Source organism: Thamnophis sirtalis, unplaced genomic scaffold, assembly GCF_051295495.1.
Source record: "Thamnophis sirtalis isolate CommonGarterSnake01/CBP01778 unplaced genomic scaffold, rThaSir2_p1.2 scaffold_4, whole genome shotgun sequence".
Taxonomy (NCBI): domain Eukaryota; kingdom Metazoa; phylum Chordata; class Lepidosauria; order Squamata; family Natricidae; genus Thamnophis; species Thamnophis sirtalis.
In genome coordinates, this window is record NW_028261384.1 from 55,202,720 (window position 1) to 55,225,672 (window position 22,953).

At 42.0% G+C, this 22,953-nt stretch overlaps 1 protein-coding gene across 1 annotated transcript in view; it reads left to right on the forward strand.

Moving 5' to 3' along the window:
- The window catches only part of LOC106552073 (prostatic acid phosphatase-like), a 70,099-nt gene that overhangs the window by 36,921 nt on the left and 10,225 nt on the right, over positions 1 to 22,953 (forward strand). Inside the window, exons 5-7 of the mRNA XM_087714388.1 lie at positions 4,287 to 4,385; positions 8,459 to 8,563; positions 10,533 to 10,665. Of these exons, the coding sequence (XP_087570514.1) occupies positions 4,287 to 4,385; positions 8,459 to 8,563; positions 10,533 to 10,665 (337 nt within the window). The remainder of the gene's footprint in view (positions 1 to 4,286; positions 4,386 to 8,458; positions 8,564 to 10,532; positions 10,666 to 22,953) is intronic.

Here is a 22,953-nt window from a genome sequence, read left to right on the forward strand (position 1 = left end):
AACTTTCAACTGGGTGGAAAACCCTGGAAGCTTTCAGATTTGTGTTTTCCACAGGTGTTCCAACATGTCTCTCTTAATAAATTGGAAGTTTGAGGAAAGTTCTGCCTTGGACTCTGATTTAATTTTGGATGATATTTGGAACACTGACATTAACCTGAATCTCTTTTAAAAATAAATCAATAGCAACCCCGGCACGGGGTGCTAGTGAGGGGTGCTGATTTCCAACACTGACCTGACCTGGTCAACGTAAAATATCAGCGATTAAAATCGAGCCTTTGAGAATGGAAGCAGAGGATGAGTCACTTCTCTGCAAACCTTCCACTTTTACAAAGGAATCTGTGGAGGAGGAAGGCAAACGATTTATAGTGTCTGGGAAGATGCAGCTGGAAGGGGCTGGAAAGGCTAATTCTACACACACATGGCAAGACGATTGGAGCCTCCCAGACCAACTTGTGCAGCCAAACATGAGTGCATGCTCCCCCTCCTTCCCCAGCCAAGACTCGACAAAAACTTGGAGTGGAGATTTTGACTCCTTCCATATAGTAATAAATGAAATGACCCATTAACCTGCAACTGAGCTAAAGACAGATTCCCTATCAAAATGGGGAATTCAAACCAGCCAGCAGGAAGGGGTTTGGCCAACATCTTCCCCATGTCTGCCATCAATGTTGGGGCTGTAACCTGTGAATCAAGCAACCCCGGAATGGGTTTTCTTCCCAGGTCATGAGTGGGAGAGATGCCAGTGGGCACCTGCCCTCCCTCAGCAGATGGCACTATGGCAGATAACTGGGCAGTCTCACCTACAATGTCCCAACAGGTTCTTACCCCACCTTCTTACAGAGAAGAGTTCTTGACAATGGAAGAAGGGATGAATGAGGGGAAAGTTGCAGGATGGATAGCGGAACAAAGTGATGAGGCAATTCCAAGTTTAGAGGTGCATCTGGGTTCCATCCCTTGGGGGGTTGGCAATAAAATGCCACCATTGCTGTCAACCTGGCCACAAAGCATCAAAGTGCTTCGCTCCAGCCCCAATATCACAAACGTGTGCACAAACCACCAGCGCGGTAAAGAGGCCTCAGAAGCCACCACAAAAGAGTCATCTGGGCCAACAACCTCAGGAGGCAGATCCCCAACCTAAGGTGATGAAAAGTCCAAGCAGTGGGGAGGCCTCGGAGGAGGAAAATACTGAAGACAACCCAATGGTGAGTGCACCCATCTGTCCATTTACTGTAAAACACAACCTCCAAGTGCCCAAAACGGGAGTGGAGGGGGAAGTTGGGGCAATTGTGGACACCAGCTGTACCCGATGCTTAATCAGCATGTTGATTGTGCAGCTTGGCATATGCACAAGACCCCTAAACCATCCCATTCATTTTGAGCAAGTGGATGTAACACTAATTGGAGGGACCTCAGCCACAAAAATTACGGAATTGGTAAAGTTATTGATATGGCGCCACTATGAATTCCTCAGATTCATTGTGGCTCCAAGAATGCAGGAATTAAGTATCCTGGGGCTTGCATGGCTGGACAAGTAGGCGCCTACAATAAAGTGGGAGGATGGCGTTGGGAAGTTAATTATTGGTTTTTGGCCGTTACCACCGGTGGAGCCAAAAAGCCACCCAGGAACAATTGAACCCAACAGTCCAGACCGTCCAGAACCTGCAGCACCTGCAGCAGACACAAAAACTCCAGGGATGCAACAAGTACCAAAAGATTACCGGGACTTTGCGGAGGTGTTCAGTGAGGAAGATGTCAACTATCTTCCCCGTCACCAGCCCACAGATTGTGCAATAGACTTCAAACCTGGGGCTACCCTACCAAAGGCGAAAATGTACTCCATGACTCTCAAATATCCCTGTTTGGAAGGAGTCAAAATCTCCACTCCAGGGTTTTTTCCAAGCCTTGGCTGGGGGGAAGGAGGGGGAGCATGCACTCATGTTTAGTTGTCCGAAATGGTCCGGGATCTCCATCAGATCTTCTGGCCATCTCCTAGATGCATTGAGATTAAGTTCCTTCATTCCTTTGCCTTCCATCCCCCACAGGCTGGGCTTCTTGCCAGCGGCAATAAATTTTAAAAGCAAAACTGCTTCACCTTTGAAGATTTGTAGAGAGACATCTCATCTCAGCTTATCTCAAAAGGCTTTCTCCTAATTGTTCATTGATGTTTTACACTGACCGGTATGACTCAGCACTGGGAAAACAGCCACCCTCACCAGCCCCCCCCTCCTGTGAGGGAGGGATGCTGGTGATTATTTTTGAAGGGAGAGTTGGAATTATGTCAGCATTCCAAATACCATGCAGAATTAAATCAGAGTTGAAGGCAAAACTATGCTTAAAGTTCCAATTTAATAAGACAGGCATGCTGGCATCGTACTGTGGGATTCCAACACTGGAAGTTACATCCCACCCAGTTAAAAGTTCTTGATCTTGTCCCCACAACCACAGTCCATCACATGGTCCAATCTTCTTCCATGCTCATGTCTATGCCCAACTGCTTCCGGTCAGGTGTGAAAGTGCAGAGACAAAGGATGACTTTGGCTTCTAATAAAAAATGAAAAACAATACATTCCACAATCCTACTCCTTCTATTCCCCCCTCCCATTAACTATACTTAAAGAAACAGCATAATGAAATAAAAGAAAGTGTGGCAGGCCAAAATTCTAAAAGGAATATAAATGCAGGCCTGACACACTGTATCAATACGTGTTCCCAAATGGAGCAGCCTATTGGTGGGGGCAAGGTGGCTCTTGGCCATGTTAATAGAGAACCCATGGGATTTCAATGCCTGTAGTGTGATCTTCAGATCCTCCCTGGCCTGGGCTGCTGCTGCTGATTGCATTAATATATCATCTAGATAACATTGGACCTGCATATGTATAGCCCAAAGATGTGCTGCCAATGCTGCCAGAATCTTAGTAAACACCCTAGGCACCGAGGAATGGTAAAGCTCTATACTGAAAATGGCATCTGCCATTGTAGAATCTGAGATATTGCCGATGGAGAGGCAGAATGGGGATATGAAGGTATGCCTCAGTTAAGTCAATAGATTGAGGAAATCGCCTTCCGATATGCCCCCTAGGATAGACTATAAGGAATGCATTTTGAACTGTCCATTACATAAATGGCAGTTAAGGCATTTTAGGTTGAGAATCGCTCTCCACGCCACCCCCTTGAGGTCTTGGGGATTACAAATAAAATGGAATAAAATCCCTGGCGTAATTGGTCCTCTGGCAGCCTCTGTATGTCATGAATTTTCAGTAGGTGCTGGATGGCAGCTTGCATGAAGACCTATTGTGCAGTGTTGCGGGATAACAGGCAATTTCTGAAAAACCTTGGGGATGTGGAGATGAATTCCAGGGGTAGCCCTGACCTTATTGTGTTCCTAACTGAACCATCAGAGTTGGTCCTTCCCACCAGTTGGCAAATGATGCCAAACAACCACCAATGAGGGGCAGGTCTGCTAAGGGCTTAGTGCCGGTGGTAAAAATGCCCCCCTCCACTGCGAAAGAGCTGCTTAGATTGTCTACCCCTCTGGTTAAGGTCTGTCTGTTGTCACTGTCAAGGAGCGTAAATCCCCTGGTGCCTGAAACTTGATGTTAGTCTGTCACATGAAAGGACATTCTGTAATCTTGACCCCAAAAGAAAGGACATCTGGTTTATGGCGTTGGATTCCTTGAAACCGATGGTAAAATCTTCCTTTTATTGTGCAATGGAAACTGCCAAGCGCCTGAGGTAAAGCATGAAGCTCTACAAAGCGTGATCTATTCTCCTTGACTTCCAAAACCCCGGAATAGCGTCTTAGGGGTCCAAGCCACCAGTCTGGGCTTTCTCAGACTTTAAGAAACCCAGCAGCTGGAGCTGTGACCCTGGGCCACAGAGCCAGCTGACAAAGTAATGCATCAAGGAATACTCACAATTCCAACAACAATTGAGCTAAATAAATCACAATTTGAATTTTAGAAGACAGGAGCTCATCAATAGCCATCCTTACTGGGGGACTGAGTCAAAAGCTGGTATGCCTAGCAACGGGCATGGCTTAACAGCTTCAACAGACTCAGTCCTATCAGTGAGCAGATGAAGTCAACCCATCCCTGGATGCTATCTCCACCTCAATGGAGAAGTTTGCAGTATCATGACACCACGATCAAGAGACAAATCCTCAATTTATGATGTTTTATATTTGAATCAGGGTGATTATGAAATTTTCAATAAAGCATTGGTAAAGAAGCAAGGTTTAATACTGTAAATTATTAATAGCATATTACAGTCTCATTTTTTTATTTCAGAAATTACGCTATCCAATTTTTCAATGTCCACGCTACATAGAGCTTTTGAAGAAAACCATAGCATCAAATGAATTCCAGGAAAAAATTAGACCATATGAGGTAACAAAAATTAGAGCCTTATAACAATGAGATTGTCCTAAAATACTACTATATTTCCATGAAAATAAGACGGTCTTATTTTCTTTTGGGCTCCAAAAGAAGCACCAAGTCTTATTTTGGGGGGGGGGGATGTCTTACCCATTTACCTTAGGACCACTGCAGCCATACCTCCCATTTCCCAATATCTGTCGCGATTCTGCCCAACTTCTTCTGCAGCTGCTTGCAGCTAGACACCGCATGGCTCATCACATTGGTGCCACTGCTTGCAGCAAGAGGCTGTGTGATGCATTGTGCCACTTTGGGCATGAGCAATGGCACCAGCACATGCCACACAGCAACCTGCCATGAGCGGCAAAACCAGTGTCACAAGCATCAGCACCGGTGCGATAAGACATGTGTTGGCACTTGCACAAGTCTTTTCCAAAGTCATCTGTGGATAAAGTCCTGTCTTAATTGCCAGAGCAACACAAGACACTTCTCTGCCTGCATTTCACTAGAAGCTCTATATGCCTGAGCTGTGTGAAATTTATTGAGCATCTATTGTATACAAGAGTACCAATAATGCTAGTTCAATAGTATGCATGCATACACATGTGGACATGGAAAAAAATGCCCCATTGTAACCCTGTATCCTATTACTCCATCAGAGATACTTGAAGTTTAAGAGAGAAAAATAATCACATCCTGACATTGACCTACTGAAGGATAACCAGCATTTTGGGTCTGAAGAAGCTAAAAATGTACTATAAAGCAAGGATGCACACTATTGACACTTTGTGTGTGTTTTCTTAGGTTTTCTTTATTTGGTAGTTGATTTGGTATATGACCTGCCGGGAAGAAGGGGGGCCGTGGGAGAGGGGTCTACGGGGATAGGGGGAAGTCAGAGCATCCTGGTCATGACTGGGAGGGGCAGATATGGCAGGAGCTGTAGGGCTAGCCAGTACCGGGGAAGGACTCACTACATTACAGTGATTGCTTGTTCCAGCCCCTCAGGCTCAACTCAAGGATCTGGTGTCAGAGGAGTACAGGGCCCTGGTCTCAGGTTGTTGTTGCTAAATTCCAGGTCGGTTGTGAACAAAGCTCCCCTCGTCCGAGATTTAATATTGGACGAGGAGGCAGGCCTGGCATGTATAACCAAAACCTGGCTGGGCCAAGAGGGGGGTGTCCCCCTCTCAGAAATGTGCCCAGATGGGTTTCAGGTGCTCCACCAACCACGACACCAGAAAAAGGGGTGGGGGAGTAGCAGTTATCGTCCGAATGTTATTAGTTCCTCGCAGGATCCCTGCCCCAGAGATTGTGGGGTGTGAGTCTCTCCTCTTGAAGTTGGACGTAAGGGTTCAATTGGGCTTGCTGTTGACGAACCTGCCTCCCAGCTGCGTCATGACAGCCCTGCCTGTGCTACTAGAGGCAGTAGTTGGCGGTGGAGTTCCCCAGACTTATGGTATTGGGGGACTTTAATCTGCTGTCTCTTGGTGAACACTCAGATGGGGCACAGGAGTTCATAGCTTCCATGACAACCATGGACCTGATCCAGGTAGTTCAGGGTCCCACTCATAGGGCGGGACACACGCTTGACCTTGTATTTCTCTCAGGGCAGTGGAGACGTGATCTTGATTTAAGGGGAATAGAGACCTTGCCCTTGTCATGGTCAGATCACTCCTTGCTAAGGCTTGACTTCAGGATACTACCCCCCCCCCCGCCATTGCAGGGAGGCGGAGCCAATTAAGTGGTTCCACCCCAGGCACCTGATGGACCCTGAGGGTTTTCAGAGGGAGCTTGGAGAGATACCTGACTCCCTTGTCCGCAATCTGGCCGAGTCTTTGGTCACTGCCTGGAATAGTGCGGCGGCTGGAGCATTGGATCGGATTGCACCTTTGAGGCCTCTCCGTGGCACCAGATCCAGGAGGGCACCTTGGTTTACCGAGGAACTCCAGGAGATGAAGTGCCAAAAGAGACACCTAGAGCGACGTTGGAGGGCTAGTAACTCTGAGTCTGATCGTTCACTATTAAGAGCCTTTATTAGGGCTTATCTAGTGGTGATATGGGTGGCAAAATGTGCGCAAAATGTGAGAAGTTTGTTCAGTTTCTGTCGGATAAAATCACTCAGATTCGAACAGACCCGGACTCCGTTTGGGCAATGCCAGCCGAGATGCTGAGGGCTAGTCTTAATCAGATTTTTTGGGATGAGTTTGAATTTGTCACCCCTGAGGAAGTGGACAAGGCCATGGGAGCGATGAGTGCCTCCACCTGTTTACCCGTGCCCCTCCTGGCTGGTTTCGACCAGCAGTGAGGTGACATGAGGCTGGCTCCAGACGATTATCAACGCATCTTTGCAGGAGGGGTTTTTCCCGCAACCATTAAAGGAAGCAGTGGTGAGACCCCTCCTCAAGAAGCCTTCCCTGGACCCAGCTGTTTTGAAAAACTATCGTCCTGTCTCCAACTTTCCTTTTTTAGGGAAGGTTGTTGAGAAGGTGGTGGCGCTTCAACTTCAACGGACCTTGAATGAAATGAATTATCTAGACTCCTTTCAGTCTGGTTTCAGGCCTGGTTACAGCACGGAAACTGCTTTGGTCGTCCTGACCGATGATCTCTGGATATCTTTGGATATCCCTCTATCCTGGTGCTTCTTGATCTCTCAGCGGCTTTCGATACCATCGACCATGGTATCCTTCTGCGATGCCTGGGGGAGGTGGGAGTGAGAGGCACCGTATTACGGTGGTTCTCCTCTTACCTCTCTGACAGGTCGCAATTGGTGTTGGTCGGAGGGCAGAGGTCGACCCCTAGGCCCCTCGAGTGTGGTGTGCCACAGGGTTCGGTCCTGTTCTCCCTCCTATTTAATATCTACATGAAGCCGCTGGGTGAGATCATGCGACAGCATGGGGTAAAGTATCATCAATATGCCGATGATACTCAATTATATCTTTCTGCCCCTTGCCAGTTCAGTGAAGCGGTGGACGTGATGTGCTGATGTCTGGAGGCTGTTAAGGTCTAGATGGGGGTGAACAAACCTGTGCTCAATCCCGATAAGACTGAGTGGCTTTGAATGTTGCCCCCGAAGGACTGTTTGGACAGTCCATCCTTAACCCTGGGGGGAGAAAATTTACGCAATTTGGGAGTCCTCCTGGATTCGCAGCTGAAATTGGAACATCATCTGTCAGCTGTGACCAGGGGGGGCTTTTGCCCAAGTTCGTCTGGTGCACCAATTGCATCCCTATTTGGATTGGAATGCGCTTCTAATGGTCACTCATGCTTTTGTCACCTCAAGGCTGGATTATTGTAATGCATTCTACATGGGGCTACCCTTGAAAAGCATTCGGAGACTGCAGTTAGTTCAGAATGCAGCCACGTGGGTGATAGTGGGTGTGCCGAGGTACACCCACATTACATCTATCCTCCATGAGCTGCACTGGCTTCCTATTGGTCTCTGGACTCAATTCAAGGTGTTGGTTATCACCTTTAAAGCCCTACATGGCTTAGGGCCAGGATACCTTCTAGGCCGCCTGCTGTCACATACCTCCCAACGAACAGTAAGATCCCATAGATTGGGCCTCCTTCAGGTGCCGTCGGCCAAACAATGTCAGCTGGTGGGTCCTCGGAGGAGAGCCTTCTCGGTGGCTGCTCTGACTCTTTGGAACCAGCTCCCCCCGGAAATCCGGACCATACCCACTCTGATGGCCTTCAGGAAAGCTGTAAAAACTTGGCTGTTCTGGGAGGCCTGGGGCTGTTGACCTCACTGTTGAGGTCCGGCTCCGACTAGAATGAATTTATGAGGGATGACTGTTGTTTTAAATTGTATTGTTGTTATGTTTTTTTATATTTTCTTGTAAGCCGCCCGGAGTCCTTTGGGATTGGGTGGCATATAAAAGCTTTAAATAAATAAATAAATAAATAAATAAATAAATAAATAAATAAATAAATAAATAAATAAATAAATAAGTTCTAAGAACTATAATCAGTTTGAACATACTTGTACAGTATACAATCTTGTTGTAGTCCTATACATCATAACAACTGAGCATATATTGTGGTGTGTTGCTTTGCCTTTTAAGGATGTTATTCTTATCTCTTTTCAGGAGTTCATAAAAACAATAGCTTACTATTCAGGATATAATGCTTCTGTTCTCAAGAATCCCATGAATTTTAAAATATGGCATGTACAAGATACACTATTTTGTGAGGTATGTTTTTTAAATAAATTAATATTGTAGCTACTTTTTTGTGCTGTCTCAAAAGATAGAACTAAATTTATTTTCAATTATTAAATAATATTTAAATGTATATAGGAAACAGTAGTAAGATCAAGCACAGTGGATTAGGAAATTATAGAATATGCTGATAAAGTATAAGAGCTTAACAATTATTTTATTTGGAAAATGGATTGGAAGGGTAGGTATTAATTGCAGTTCATTACTCTGTTTGCCTACAGCCAAGCAGTGTTTTGTTTTTGATTGAAGGGGATCAAATCGGCTAATGCTATTAAATTGAATTTAATAACATAGATCGCACCATGAACCATAGTTGCTTATTCTGCATTAAGATCAGAATTTTCTAATTGTGACAAGAAAGAAGTAGAGATTCCCAAATGCTCATTCATACAATTAATCATGCAATAGTATTTCAACTGAAAAAAAAGTTTTCCCTGTTTTTTGCAATGATGTTTTATGCCTGAAAAATTACATTGAAAAGAAAAAAGAGTTCCTCAAACCCCATTGCCAAAGATAGAGCATTTATTAACAATTTAACTTGCAACAGCTACAGTTTGTTTAGTGAGTGAAGTTATTGAATTAGGAAATAAAGCAGTGATGGGTTGCAGGCGGTACACCCCGGTACGGACATACCGGATCCTGCCCGGGGCACCGGGTACCATTCCAGTACGGTGCTCCGGAGGGCCTACCCACCCACCCGCGCTCCTTACTTGTGCTTTAAACTTTTGGCACTTCTATGCATGCTCATGGAATGTACTGCGCCTGCACAATGCTCCGCGGAGCAGTTGGAGTATTGAGGAGGCTTGCGGAAGTGTCATTCGACGCTACAACGTGCACGTATGTGCGCGCACCACACACGTGCATGTGGGTGACTCTGGGGTGGTTCCAACCGGAATCCAGAACCCACCACTGAAATGAACCCTAGAATTTCCTATTAGGGGGCTGCTGGCATTTGGTCAAAAATAGAAAACAAACTCCAAAGCTATAGGAGACAGGAGAAATTTAAAAAAATAATCAGGTGACAATGTGATCTGTGGAAACCAGGCATCTATGTTTTTTGACTAAATAGAGCATTTCAGACTTTAGCTGTAATTACAATGACAGCGCTGGCTCTTCGGTTTGGAAAACGGGATGAGCACTGCCCCCTAGAGTAAGGAACAACTAGCACTTAATGTGAAAGTGGAACCTTTACTATACTAGTTGCAGAAACATCCTGTTTTGTTTTAGACTCCATAATACAGATAGTCTTCAAGTTGCAACCACAACTGCCCAAAATGTATGTTGTTAAGCGAAAAAGTTGTTAAGTGAGCATTGCCTCCTTTTATGACCATTCTTGTCACAGTGGTCAAGTGAATCATTGCAGGTATTAAATTAGTATCATAGATGTAAGTAAATTTGGCTTTCTCACTGACTTTTCCTGTCAAAAGATTGGTGACACTGTAATTGTCATAGGTATAAATCAGTTGCCAATTATCTGAATTTTGATACCTTGATCATGGGGATGCTGTAACAGTCGTGTTAAAAATAATCATAACTCATTTTTCTCAATACCGTTCTAAGGGTTGTTAAAAGAACTGTTGTAAGTCAACAACTACCTGAAAATAATGGAGGTTCCTTCTAAATATGAGATTGATCCTGATCCTGATGTAGTAACACATTACACTAAAATGTGGCTGGTTTTGTTTGGACAAAGTGTAACAATGCAATATCCAGCAGTTGTGGTTTTAAACTATAGTCTATAACTTAACATGCTATTATGGAGGCCAAGCCATTTGTTGTTTGTTAAAACATGATTAAATAAATAGCCTTGCGTAATATGCAAAACTATCCATGTTTAATACATATTTGAATAACTAGTAAAGTCTGAAGTGAAGGGAACCAAACCAAACATCCAAACATCTAACAGACAAAGGACTTAATATCATACTCTTTAAAATTGCAGTCTATTCACAATTATACATTACCTGAATGGGCAACTGAAGATGTAATGAGAAAGTTGACAGAGCTTACCGAATTGTCCTTATCATCATTGTTTGGTATTTACAAGAGAGAAGAAAAGGCACGGCTTCAAGGAGGTAACACACACAGATACAGACACACACACACTTGTTTTTTTATTGTGTACTTTCTGAAATGAGCCACAAAGTACTTGGGTTCTAATTAGTTTTGATCTCCTAAACACCAGCTGATGGTTTAATCAGTAGAGGGTCATCATCAAGGTCATCATCAAGGAAGGATTTTAATTGATAGAATTGTAAACCAATTTTATTTTCAAAGTTATTTGAAAACTTCATTGGTACTTGCAATCTACTACTGCTACTTCATTGTAGTAGATATTGGAGATGTCCCACTATTACAGAATGATGTAAGGTGCCAACACAACATATATTTTCCAAATATCTCTTGGAAGTAGCTGAACAGACAAAAACGTTTCCAACTATAAGGCATGTGGTTCAAATATAATATCTCTTATGAGCCATTATGATGTCAAAATAATATGAGCATCATGACAACACAAGTCACAAAATAATAATATAATTCTATGTTATGTTTTGACTTCTAATGCAAGTACATAAATTGCATCATTTGTGTGATGGCATTATGATACAGGTGTTAAGCGGTTCCCCTCGCTGCATCTTTGAGAGGCCCATCGTTTCAACAATTTTGTTCAGACAATAGAATATTTTAAATTTAATAAAATGCAAACATTAAGAAAAAAATCATTAATTTTAAGTAGCTTATTCTTCCTCCTGTCTCTTTTCTCATGCTGCAAAAAGCAGGCACTTACTTTATCCTTTCAGTAATAAACAGCTTTTCAATTATGAAAAACTTTGCTTGGGTCTTGATAACTTATATCTAACATTAGTCCACTTTAACTCTGGTTAGTTACTAAGATTAAGTGACCTGATTCATCCTTAATGCCAAATAATAAACCATGGTTATAAATTATACCCATAATTTGGTTTGCTTAACCATGGTTTAATAAATTATGGCAATATATTCAGCTGTAAGCCATGGTCAACACCTCATAATTTACTTGGGGTTTTATTTATGGCACTAAAGTGTAATATTATTTTATGAATTAGCACACTACATTAATCAAATTAATAAAAAACTCTTGTTTTGAACCAGATCCTTTGAATCCTGCCAATAGCCTGCAGAGTCACTTCCTAGAGCAAGTAAATAATTTGAGAGTCATTCTGAAACAGAGACTCACTGCCACCTATGTCTTAGTGATCTCCCATTTGGATTCCTTCAACATGGTCTACACGAGGCTGCCCTTGAAAGCCATTTGGAAGCTGCAATAGGTCTAGAATGCAACAATACGCACCATTTGACTGACTGACCCACAGGTCATTCAAGTCACATTACTGCAATATAAGCTGCACTGCAGAGGTGGGTTCCCACCTATTTGGTCGGGTATGGGAGAATAGGTAGTAACTCCAGCAGACACATCACCGTACTGGTACGACGCCATCTTGGTTTTCTGTTCTGTACATGCGCAGAACAATCTTCATGGAAAAATGTATTTTTCCCTTTTTTTACCGTTGTGCTCATGTGCAGACCATTTTAAGTGCAAATGCCCTGCCCACCCGCCCCACCCAGTCACTCCTCACCTCCCTGCCTAAGCTGCCATGTAGTGCCTGCTCTGCGCCGCAACTGAGCTGCCTCCTCAGCGAAGGAGGCTGGGCCTCCTTCGGGTACCGTCAACTGGGCAATGCTGGTTGGCAGCTACTTGGGGGAGGTCTTTTTCTGTAGCTGCCCCAGCCCTGTGGAATGATCTACCTGCAGAGATCCGGACCCTTCCCACTCTCTCAGCCTTCCGGAAAGCCATTAAAACCTGGCTGTTCCGGCAGGCCTGGGGCTGTTGACTCCAAAATACGGTCCAGCCCCATTTAGAATGGAATGCATGGTGTGCTGTTTTTAAATCTATCTTTTTTTCTCTCTGTTTTTTTATTTTTTTGATTTATTTCTGTACTGTAAGCCGCCCAGAGTCCTACGGGATTGGGCGGCATATAAATGTTATTAAACTTGCAAACTCCTCCTGCTGCCTACTGGTAAGTCTCTCTAGCCCACCCCATGGAGTTTGCTGCACCCGCCCCCCATCCCCACTGGGCTCGCAACCTTACCTTCCCCCGCCCCTTCCAGGATCCCCACCAGCCTTGTTTTGGCTCTCAGCAGGCTTTAGGGATGTCTGTAAAGTCCAAAATAGAGCGGGGGACCATTTTCTCTCCCAGCAGGCTTCAGGGAGGCCTGTTAGGCCCAAAATAGAGTGCAGGGGGGTAGGCCCATTTTGGTTCCCAGCAGCCTACAGGGAGGCTTGCTAGGCCCAAAATAGACTATGGGGGTGGAGGGCTCAGCACCCATTTTGGCTCCCAGAATAGAGTGGGGGGGGGGCTAGCAAGTCTCCCTGCAGCCTCCTGTGAATAAAAGCAGGGGGGCTTCAAGAGAGAGTGAAAGAAATCTTCACCATGTAGGGATTCCCAAGTGCATGGTGCAGAGATCTGCAAACGTAGCAACTTTAAAACTTGTAGACTTCAATTCCCAGAATTAAGCTCTGCTGGCTGGAGAATTCTGGGAGTTGAACTCCACAAGTCTTAAAGTTGCCAAGTTTGCAGACCTCTGGCATGGATTTGACAGCTTATTGAAAGTACAGCTAGCTATCCTTGCTCAGGCTAAGCTAATCAATAGTGGAAGGGAGGGAGGGGAGGGAGAAAAAGGGAAGAGAAAGTGAATGTGATATGGATGGACGGATAGAGGGAGGGAGAGTGAAAAAGGAGAGGAAGGAAGGACAAAAACCTGGCCCTAGAGGTTTGCTTCAGAGGATGCTTTTAAACAATATAGCAATCCAGGGCTGGGACCTCACAGGTCATCTAGTCCAATCTCCTGCTGCAGCAGGAGACCTTATATCACCTTGGTTATTTTAGTGCCTCTAACACAGAGGAGAAATTCCCAGAAATCCCCAGGCATTGCCAACCTCTCCCCCCAGTAAAAAAAAACAACAACCCTAGAGCAGTGATGGTGAACCTATGGCATGCGTGCCACAGGAGGCACATGGAACCATGTCACCTGACATACCACCCACTGGGAGGATGATTGGCACCTGCGCATGCACACAGAAACAGAAAGTTAATTCAGCTCCTCTTACCTCCTGTGAGAAGCTGAACCTTTGGCTGCTCTCTGGATTTCCGCTTTCTGCTCCTGTTCCTCGCCGGCTTGATTGTAAGTTGCCCTGGGCTAGTGCAAGGGGGGTGGGGGGCTGGGAAGCCTTGCTGGCTGCTTCCCAAATCTCTCCACCTCCGAAGCCATTTAACACCATGCTGGGAGAGTGCGGGGTGTGTGTGTGTGAGCCTTGCTAGCTGCTTCCCAAAACTCTCCACCTCTGAAGCCATTTAACACCATGCTGGGCTAGTCCGGAGGGTGGGGGGAAGCCTTGTTAGCTACTTCCCAAAGCCCTCACCCCCGAAGCCATTTCATACCCTGTTGGCCCAAATGAGATGAGCTAGGAAGGGGGGGGTGCTTTTCAAGGAGCCACAAGGGAGGCTGAGATCTGGTTTCTGCCCCACAAGTAAGATTTGGCCCAGAACTAATCCCAACATGAAGGTCTTTTATTTGCTCCTTGTACTCCTTGTCTTTGCATTTATACCAGGTAAGAAATTAAATTTCTGATGATGTAAAAATAGCTCATACCTCACCTTACTAGACAGCTATTATCATGTCTAAAAGCAAGATATTCTTCTCCATCTTGTCTGGAGTGCCATTTAATCCAGAACCTGACTTCTGGAATTAATAATGTAAAAATGCAAAGACAAGGAGTACAAGGAGCAAATAAAAGACCATCATGTTGGATCAAACGTTACTTCTGGGAAAGAAACCAGTTCGCAGCCCACTTGTGGTTCCTTGAAAAGCATCCCCCCCCACACACGCTCCAACACCTGAAGAGGCAGGGGAGGGCTGCAGGTGTCCTGGTTGATCCCAAGGGGATCTGGGAGTGGGTGTGAATTTCCCAGACAAACCATCCCACAGCCCTCGGCATCCTCTTTTCTGTGAAATTGCTTTCTCCCACTCGCTGATGGTCAGCAAATTCAAAATAATCCTCAGCTGAGAATTACTGCTGTAGATTGATTGATTCAGGGAAATTCTTTAGTGTTAACTAATAGTGTCAGCTACCATATTTTTCAGACTATGAGATGAACCAGTGTATAAGACACAACAAGATTTCGAAGAGGTAAGTAAGAAAAAAAAGTTTTTGTTGGGACTTCCTGTGGTGATGTCATCATGCTTGGAGCTGTGGAACGGGAGTTCTCATAACCTCTAACTTCTTCATTTGAGCTCATTTCTGAGCACTGTGGATCCTGAAGGGACTGGCAGATTAAGGGGGAAACTCTGAAGATGCTGGGGTGATAAGGCAAATCCCCCAGCGGGTAGGAGAAACCCACTAAATAGGACGAGGATCTATCCTGCCACTTGGTCAGGACCGGAGAGACCGCATAAGAAGGAAGCAGAGAGAGAAAGCAGTTGAAATCAAGGCATCTGTTATTATTATTGAAACCCCCCAAAAAGGAGGACAATGCGAAATTGGCAGAGAGGGTGAGCTGGAAAGAAAGAGGCTCTGGAATGGACACTGTTTTTGCAGTTCAGATTTTTGCCAAAAAGTAGTGAGAGCTGAGACACTGCGTGGGAATTGACAGCGTGATTAACTTGAACGAAAATGGCCAAAGTGAGAACGAAAACCTGGCGTGGACAAAACCCTGAGTGGGACATAGTAACTGCTGAGAAGCCTTGGAAAGCACATAAAGGATTGTTTAACAGTTGGGTTGGTTGTTGACTCTTTTTCTTCTTGCTCTTCCTTCTACTCTTTTGTTTTTCCAAAGAATAGCTGAACTTTGAGCTTTGAACAGTTTCAACCATGAACAATAAACTCAGGTAACAAAGGGAGCAAGCACTCTTTTTCTTTTTGGAGGGGACACCTTGCAAATATACGGTATTTATTCTCCTCGGAACTTGGAACTGTACATGAGACAGTAGAGAGAGAATTGTTTTGGAACGATTAGAGGGCTTCTTTACCCACCCCTCCTTTATTTTGTGTTTGCCGCTGGACTTGTTGTACTAACTGATTGCCACTAACATACTGAGGAGAGGGTGACACCTAGTGGATTATAAATTTGAACCGTGAAGTCTGATGCAAGAAAACCAACGGTGACATAATCTGGAGTATATATATATAGAGAAACTAATTACTAAAATTAGTACGTGTATAATTGATACAATTGAGAGACATCTATTTGAATAAGATAACTGTGTGACATATAACTCTATGATATATAATAATTAAGGATCAAAAACAGAATAGAATAATACATAGAAATGTTTAGATATTGAAACGTGCTATTAAGGATGGTTAATTATTGTTAAATATTGAGATATATAATTATTGATACCACTGATATTGCTGATAAAGTAGAAGTAAAATAGAATCTATATGCAATTGTGTGCAAGGATAAATAGGATAAAAATGGCAACTTCAGTAAAGTTAATGAAAAAAACAACATCCAATCTGGCTTCAGCAACACCCTCCCCCTCAAATCAAAAATCAATTGAGAGCACATTGGGGCTGGAGAAAGACGGAACGATGCCAGGAACAATGGGACCAGCACCAACAATGCAGAGTATACAATTGATGCTCCAGTTGATACAAGGGACATTGACAAAAAACCAAGAAGTGATAGCTATAAATCATGAAGAGACAAGGAAGAATCATGAAGAAATGAAAAATGAAATGGGAGAATTGAAAAGAAATATCAAAAACGTGGATGACAAAATTGAAAGGATACAGAATGTCTGAGCAATCAACAAACAGAAAATCCAGAACATCAAAACAAAAATAGAACAAACAGATCAGAAGATGGAAAAAATGGAGCTGAAATATAGACAAGTTAATAAAGAATTAGAGTTATCAATAATCCGACTTGAAAATGAAAGAGCTTCATTCTATCTAAGATTCCAAAATATACTGGATGAGAAGGAGGAAGGCCTGAAAGGAAAAATGATCGAAATCGTCACTGAAATTCTACAGAGAAAAGAACAAGAGTTGAGAGGGGACATTGATGAAGCTTACTGTGTGCATACTAATTATGCCAGAAGACATAGGCTCCTGAGAGAAGTGCATATAAGATTTGCCAAAAAAACAATTAGAGACGAAGTGTACAAAAAAACCAGAGAAGGGATGATTACATTCCAGGGAAAAGAGTTGATCACACTTAAACAGATTCCACAGAGAATTCGTGAACAACGTAGACAATACCAATTTTTAACAAATCAGTTAAATAAAAACAGAATAATGTACAGATGCTTGGTACCAGAAGGGGTACTAGTATCTTGGCCAGAAAAAAGATATACGATAGAGAATATAGAAGAAGCGCGGGAATTCTATGAAAAATACTGCACATGGGAAGAAGAACAAGGAAGTAAAGAGGACCTAGAAAGTAGAAGTCAAGAGGAAAAAACATCAGAAGACAAGGAAAGAAACAGGAAAGAAGAACAGAGGCAAGAAAGAAAGAGAGCAGAAAGGGAACAAAAAACACCCCATCTAAAGATGGACCAGGAAATAACAATTATTTCAATAAACTTGAATGGACTGCACACACACACACAAAAGAGCACTGATGTTTAATAAACTTAAAAAACTGAAGGTAGATATAACCTGTATACAGGAAGTGCATATTGAAAGGAAACATAGGAATTTACTGGAAAACAAAAAACTAGGGACATTATCTACAGCACTGGCAGATTAAAAAGAAAGGGATAGCAACCTATATAAAGGAAAAAATAAACTCCAAAGCAGTCTACTCTGATGAAGAAGGCAGGATGCTAATGATTGAATTAGAGACAACAGAAAAACCGATATTATTAATAGTCATATATGCACCAAATCAGAAACAAGAGGAATTCTATAGGAAAGTACACAACAAAATAAATGAATTAGAATATGAAAATATTTGCTTAATTGGGGATTAATGCAATAGTGGATAAAAAATGGACTATGAAAGCAAAAAGAAAAATAAAACAAAAAAATATGTTACCCAAATCCTTTTTTGAGATGGCAATGGAATATAAACTACATGATATTTGGAGATAAAGGCACAAAACAAGAAAGCAATATACCTTTTATTCGAACCCCCATCAGTCCCTATCCAGAATTGGCATGGCTTGGATTTCATCTGGTCTATGTAATCAATTAGACAAAATTGAAATAGAAGCAAATGAGTGGGCAGATCACAATCCAATTAAATTAAGATGGAAAGGTCAAAGAAGAAGAAAAAGATGGATGATGAATTCAAATATTGTAAATGTTATGGAATACACTCAAATGCTGGAGAAAGAATTAAAACTATTTTTTAGAATAAATAAAGAAGAAGACACCTCAATTCAAAATCTCTGGGGCACTATGAAAGTGTCAGGCCTGCAGTTATATTCCTTTTAGGATCTTTGGCCTGCCATACTCTCTCTTATTTCATTATGCTGTTTCATTAGTGTAGTAGTTGGGGGAGGACTAGAAAGGAGTAGAATTGTGGAATGTGTTGTTGTCATTCTTTTCTAGAAGCCCAAGGTCATCTTTTGTCTCTGCACCTCTGCTCCTGACCGGAACCAGCTGGGTGGAGATGCCAGGATGGAAGAAGAAGATTGGATCATGTGATGGATGTGTGGATGTGGGGACAAGATCATGAACTTTCAACTGGGTGGGAATCTGATGTAACTTCCAGAATTGGGATTCCACAGATGTGCTAAGATGTCTGATTTATTAAATTGGAACTTTAAGGATCATTTTGTCTTGGACTCTGATTTAATTCTACATGATACTTGGAACGTTGACAAAAACCATACACAAGAGGCGTCACGAGTGCCTACATGGCGAGAAAAACTAGAATACAAAAAGAGCAACAAGAATGTATGCAAAAAGAACTTATGGAAGCCGAAGCTGAACTACAGAAAGACCAAAGAATAAAATTAAAAAAGAAAAAAGAGAGATGATAAAACATAAGATCAACTTAATAACTCAAAATGAATTAACACAGAAAAGTAAAGCGGCCAGACAAAATTACTTTGAACAAGCCAACAAACCTAGACGATTGCTGGCATATAGATTGAAGAATGAAAGAGAAAAAAGGATGATATATCAATTAAAAGATGATGAGGAAAGAATTCTATACAAAGCGAAAGAAAAGAAGCATATTATTCATAAATACTTCGCAAAACTATAGGTGCAAGATAGTATGGAGGAAATCAAGATAAAACATTATTTAAACACAGAAAAGATAACACTAATCTCAAAAGAACAAAGGGAAGCAATAAACAGGCCAATAACGTTAGCCGAAGTGGAATTAGTCCTGAAAAACCAGAAAAATAATAAAACCCCAGGACCAGATGGAATAACAGTGGAGCTATGCAAATATAATAAAATAATATTGGAGGAGGATATAGAACTAGGAGTGGAAATGTTTAACAAAGTTTTAGGAAAAGCCAAGATGCCTGAATCATGGACGGAAGCAATAATATCGCTAATCCCGAAAGAAGAAACCAATCTCAAGGTTGACTCAGCCTTCCATCCTTCCGAGGTGGGTGAAATGAGGACCCAGACTGTGGGGGCGATATGCTGGCTCTGTAAACCGTTTAGAGAGGGCCGAAAGCGCTATGAAGTGGTATATAAGTCTAACTGCTATTGCTATTGCTAAATCCAAACAGACCAATTTCATTACTAAATTCTGATTATAAAATATTTGCAGCAATTGTGGCAGGAAGAATTAAACAGGTTTTAAATGAATGAATACACCTGGACCAAAACGGATTTTTACATCACAAACACATTAAAAATAATATGAGAGTCATCCTAGACATAATAGAATATTACAAGACAAATCCAGAAAAAATATGGTACCGGTTTTCCTTGATGCACAAAAAGCATTCAAGAATGTAATTTGGAAATTTATAATGACAATATTAGACAGGATGAAATTTGGAGGAAAATTTACAAAAATGATAGAAAAAATTTATAACAGTCACACAGCCAAAGTTCTGAACGGAGAACTAACAGATAAGATCAAAATAAAAAAGGGTGTCAGACAGGGATGCCCCCGCTCTCCTTTGCTGTTCATATTAACCCTGGAAATTTTATTAAATGAAATTAGGAAGGACCAGGGAATAAAAGGTTTGAGACTCAAAAATGAAGAATATAAGGCCCAAGCTTATGCCGATGACTTAGTATTGGTTCTAGAAGATCCATTAGAATCCAGTCTGAAATTAATTTAAAAAATAGAAGATTATGGCGAAGTGGCAGGATTAAAAATCAATAAAGGCAAAACAAAAATGATAACCAAGAATATGACAAAAAAGCAAGAAGAGGAACTGGAATTAGCAACTAGAATGCAAATAACTAAGAAAGTGAAATACTTGGGGATCTGGGGATCTGCAAAATGTTCCACAATTAAGGACAATAATTATAATAAACTAGTGACACAAATAAAGAAAGATTTAGAAATCTGGAAAAATATTCAGCTATCACTAATGGGACGTGTAGCCACAGTCAAAATACTATTTTACCAAGAATCTTATTCTTGTTGCAAGCTGCACCTATTAACCCGGGTAAAACTTTCTTTCAAGAATTAAACAAAATAACTGCTACGTTTATTTGGCAAGGACGAAAAGTAAGGATTAAACTAAAGACAATGGAAGATAGCAAGGAGAGGGGAGGTGTAGCATTACCAAATTGGGAATTATTCACATTAGCAGTAACAATAACATGGGGGAAAGATTGGATAGAGCTAAAGAATAAAAGAATTTTGATCTTAGAAGGCCATGATTTGCAAGCAGGTTGGCATACATTCCTATGGGATGATAAAAAATAAAACGCACAAATACTTTCAAAAACATTTAATTGCAAAACTGGTTCAAAATCAAAAAAATCCACTATAAAATCCCAAATTGGCTATCACTGACAGAAAGAATGATCCATCCAAATTTTATAGATATGAATAAAATGCTAAGATACAGAGACATAATTCACGGTCAGGGAAATTTAAAAACAATTGAAGAATTGGCAGAACAAAACATGAAAGTTGACTGCCTAACCAGTCAAATCAAAACTAAACACAATAATGATACTAAAATATATGACATCGAAACAGAACCACACGAATTGGATAAAATAATTCATAGCTCGGATAGAAAGATGATAGGGAGAATATATAAATTTCTCCTGAAACATAAAATGGAAGAGGAAATCGTGAAAGAACAAATGATAAAATAGGCACAGAACTTTGGCTATAATATTGAATTGGATAAATGGGAAATTTTTGGGGAACAATGACACTATCAGTTGCATACAAGGAAAATCAGTACAAAATGTTTTACAGATGGCACCTGGCACCAAGAAGGTTACCTAAAATCTCAACAAATACCTCCCCAAAATGCTTGAAATGTGAATCAATACATGGAACATACTATCACTTATGGTGGACCTGTGAGAAGGCCATTTGCTATTAGAAAGAACAGAAGCTCCTGTTTGTATTGTATTGTCTAAATGTGGTGTATGTCTAAGTTTTGTTTGTGTGTGTATGTGTATTTTACATGTTTGTAAATAAAAAAATTTAAAACAAATTTTTGTCTTCCCCGCCCCCCCAGGAGCATTCTGCAGGCTTCAGCAGGGCTGGGGTAAGGCAAAAATGCCCCCATTTTTCACCAAAGCCTGCAGAGTACTTCTGGAGGGTGGGAGAAGGCAAAAGCACCTTCATTTTGGTGAAAACCAGCCAGTTTTTTACCCATTTTTCACAAAAATGGGATGCAGGGGCAGGGCTTCGGGAGGCAAAAATGCCTGTATTCTGTGTATAAGATGCAGCAACATTTCCACGCTCTTTTTTGGGGTGGAGGTGTGTCTTATACTCAGTAAGTGCTGTTATTGTAGGGTTTCGGCCATGCCCATCCAGTCACATGACTGCCAAACTACTCCCACCTGGTCACATGACTGCCAAGCCACGCCCACAAAATAAGCCATGCTTATAGAACTGGTAGTAAAAAAATTTGAAACCCACCACTGCTGCACTGGCTTCCAGTTGCATTCTGGGTAAAATTCAAGATGTTGCTTATTTCCTTTAAAGTCCTACATAGCACAGAGGCAAATTATTTGCCAGATTTCCTTTAAAGTCCTACATAGCACAGAGGCAAATTATTTGCCAGATTACCTCTCCCTGAAAGCATCTGCTTGTCCTATTAGGTTATATAGGAATGTGCCAGTGGTGGGTTTCAAAATTTTTTAGAACCTCTTGTGTAGGTGTGGCCTGCTTTGTGGGAGTGGCTTGCCAGCCATGTGACGTGTGCGTGGCCAACTTGTAAAATGTGGTGAAACTCACTTAACAATGCTCTTGCTTAGCAACCAAAAAGTTGGCTCAGAAACTCTGGCATTTGAAGCACCAAGACTTAAAGCTGTCAAGTTATAAGACCCTTGCACCCCTAATCCTTTAGAAAAAAAACCAGGGGTGTTCAAACCCGACAGCTTTAAGACTTGTGGACTTCAACTCTCAGAATTCCTCCTCTTGCTCTTCATCTTGATGATGTCCGGATGGGCGGGGGGAGGGAACTGGAACCAGTTTTAAACGGCACTATAGATTTGTGGAATCTCTTCTATAGAAGAGGTTAGAACTCGCAGAAACCCACCCTGGAATGTGCCCTCCTGTTCCCCTGACTTAAATGTTGCCATTTAACAAATGATGGGACTCAGAGGCATGCTTTCATGGTGGCCACCCCAGCCCTTTGGAATGGATTCCCACCTGACTTCCAAGGGATCCCCATCCTTTTAGCCTTCCAGAAGGCCATGAAGAGTTCGACTTTTTCCTCAAGTATTGGACTAGGATTGGGGTTGAGCTGTGGGATGACTGCCCTGGTGCCTGAAGGAAATGTACTTTTACCTTTTTTTATTTTTTACAGATTATTGTAAGCCCCCATGAAATCCGCATATGAACTAGGAAGCTATATAAATACTGTAAAATTAATTAATATTGCCAAAAAATAATTAATATTGAAAACAGTATATTAAACAGATGTACTATGAGGCCAGTAAGACAAATAGGAGTGCTGTTCTTGTTGTTTTTTAAAAATCTGCTTTCCTTATCATATTATTTGCTATCAATTGCAACAAACTAAAAAATGTGAAAGAAAAAGATGTAAGTCACCTTTGTAATTTCCTTCTTTCCATCCTTCGTTCCTTTCATTTCAACACTGACTCTAGGTCCTGTAATACAAAAAAAAAAAAAAAACTAGACATAAAAGAAGAAAATAGCTAGCTTGACAGATAACCAGGTGCTGTGCCATAA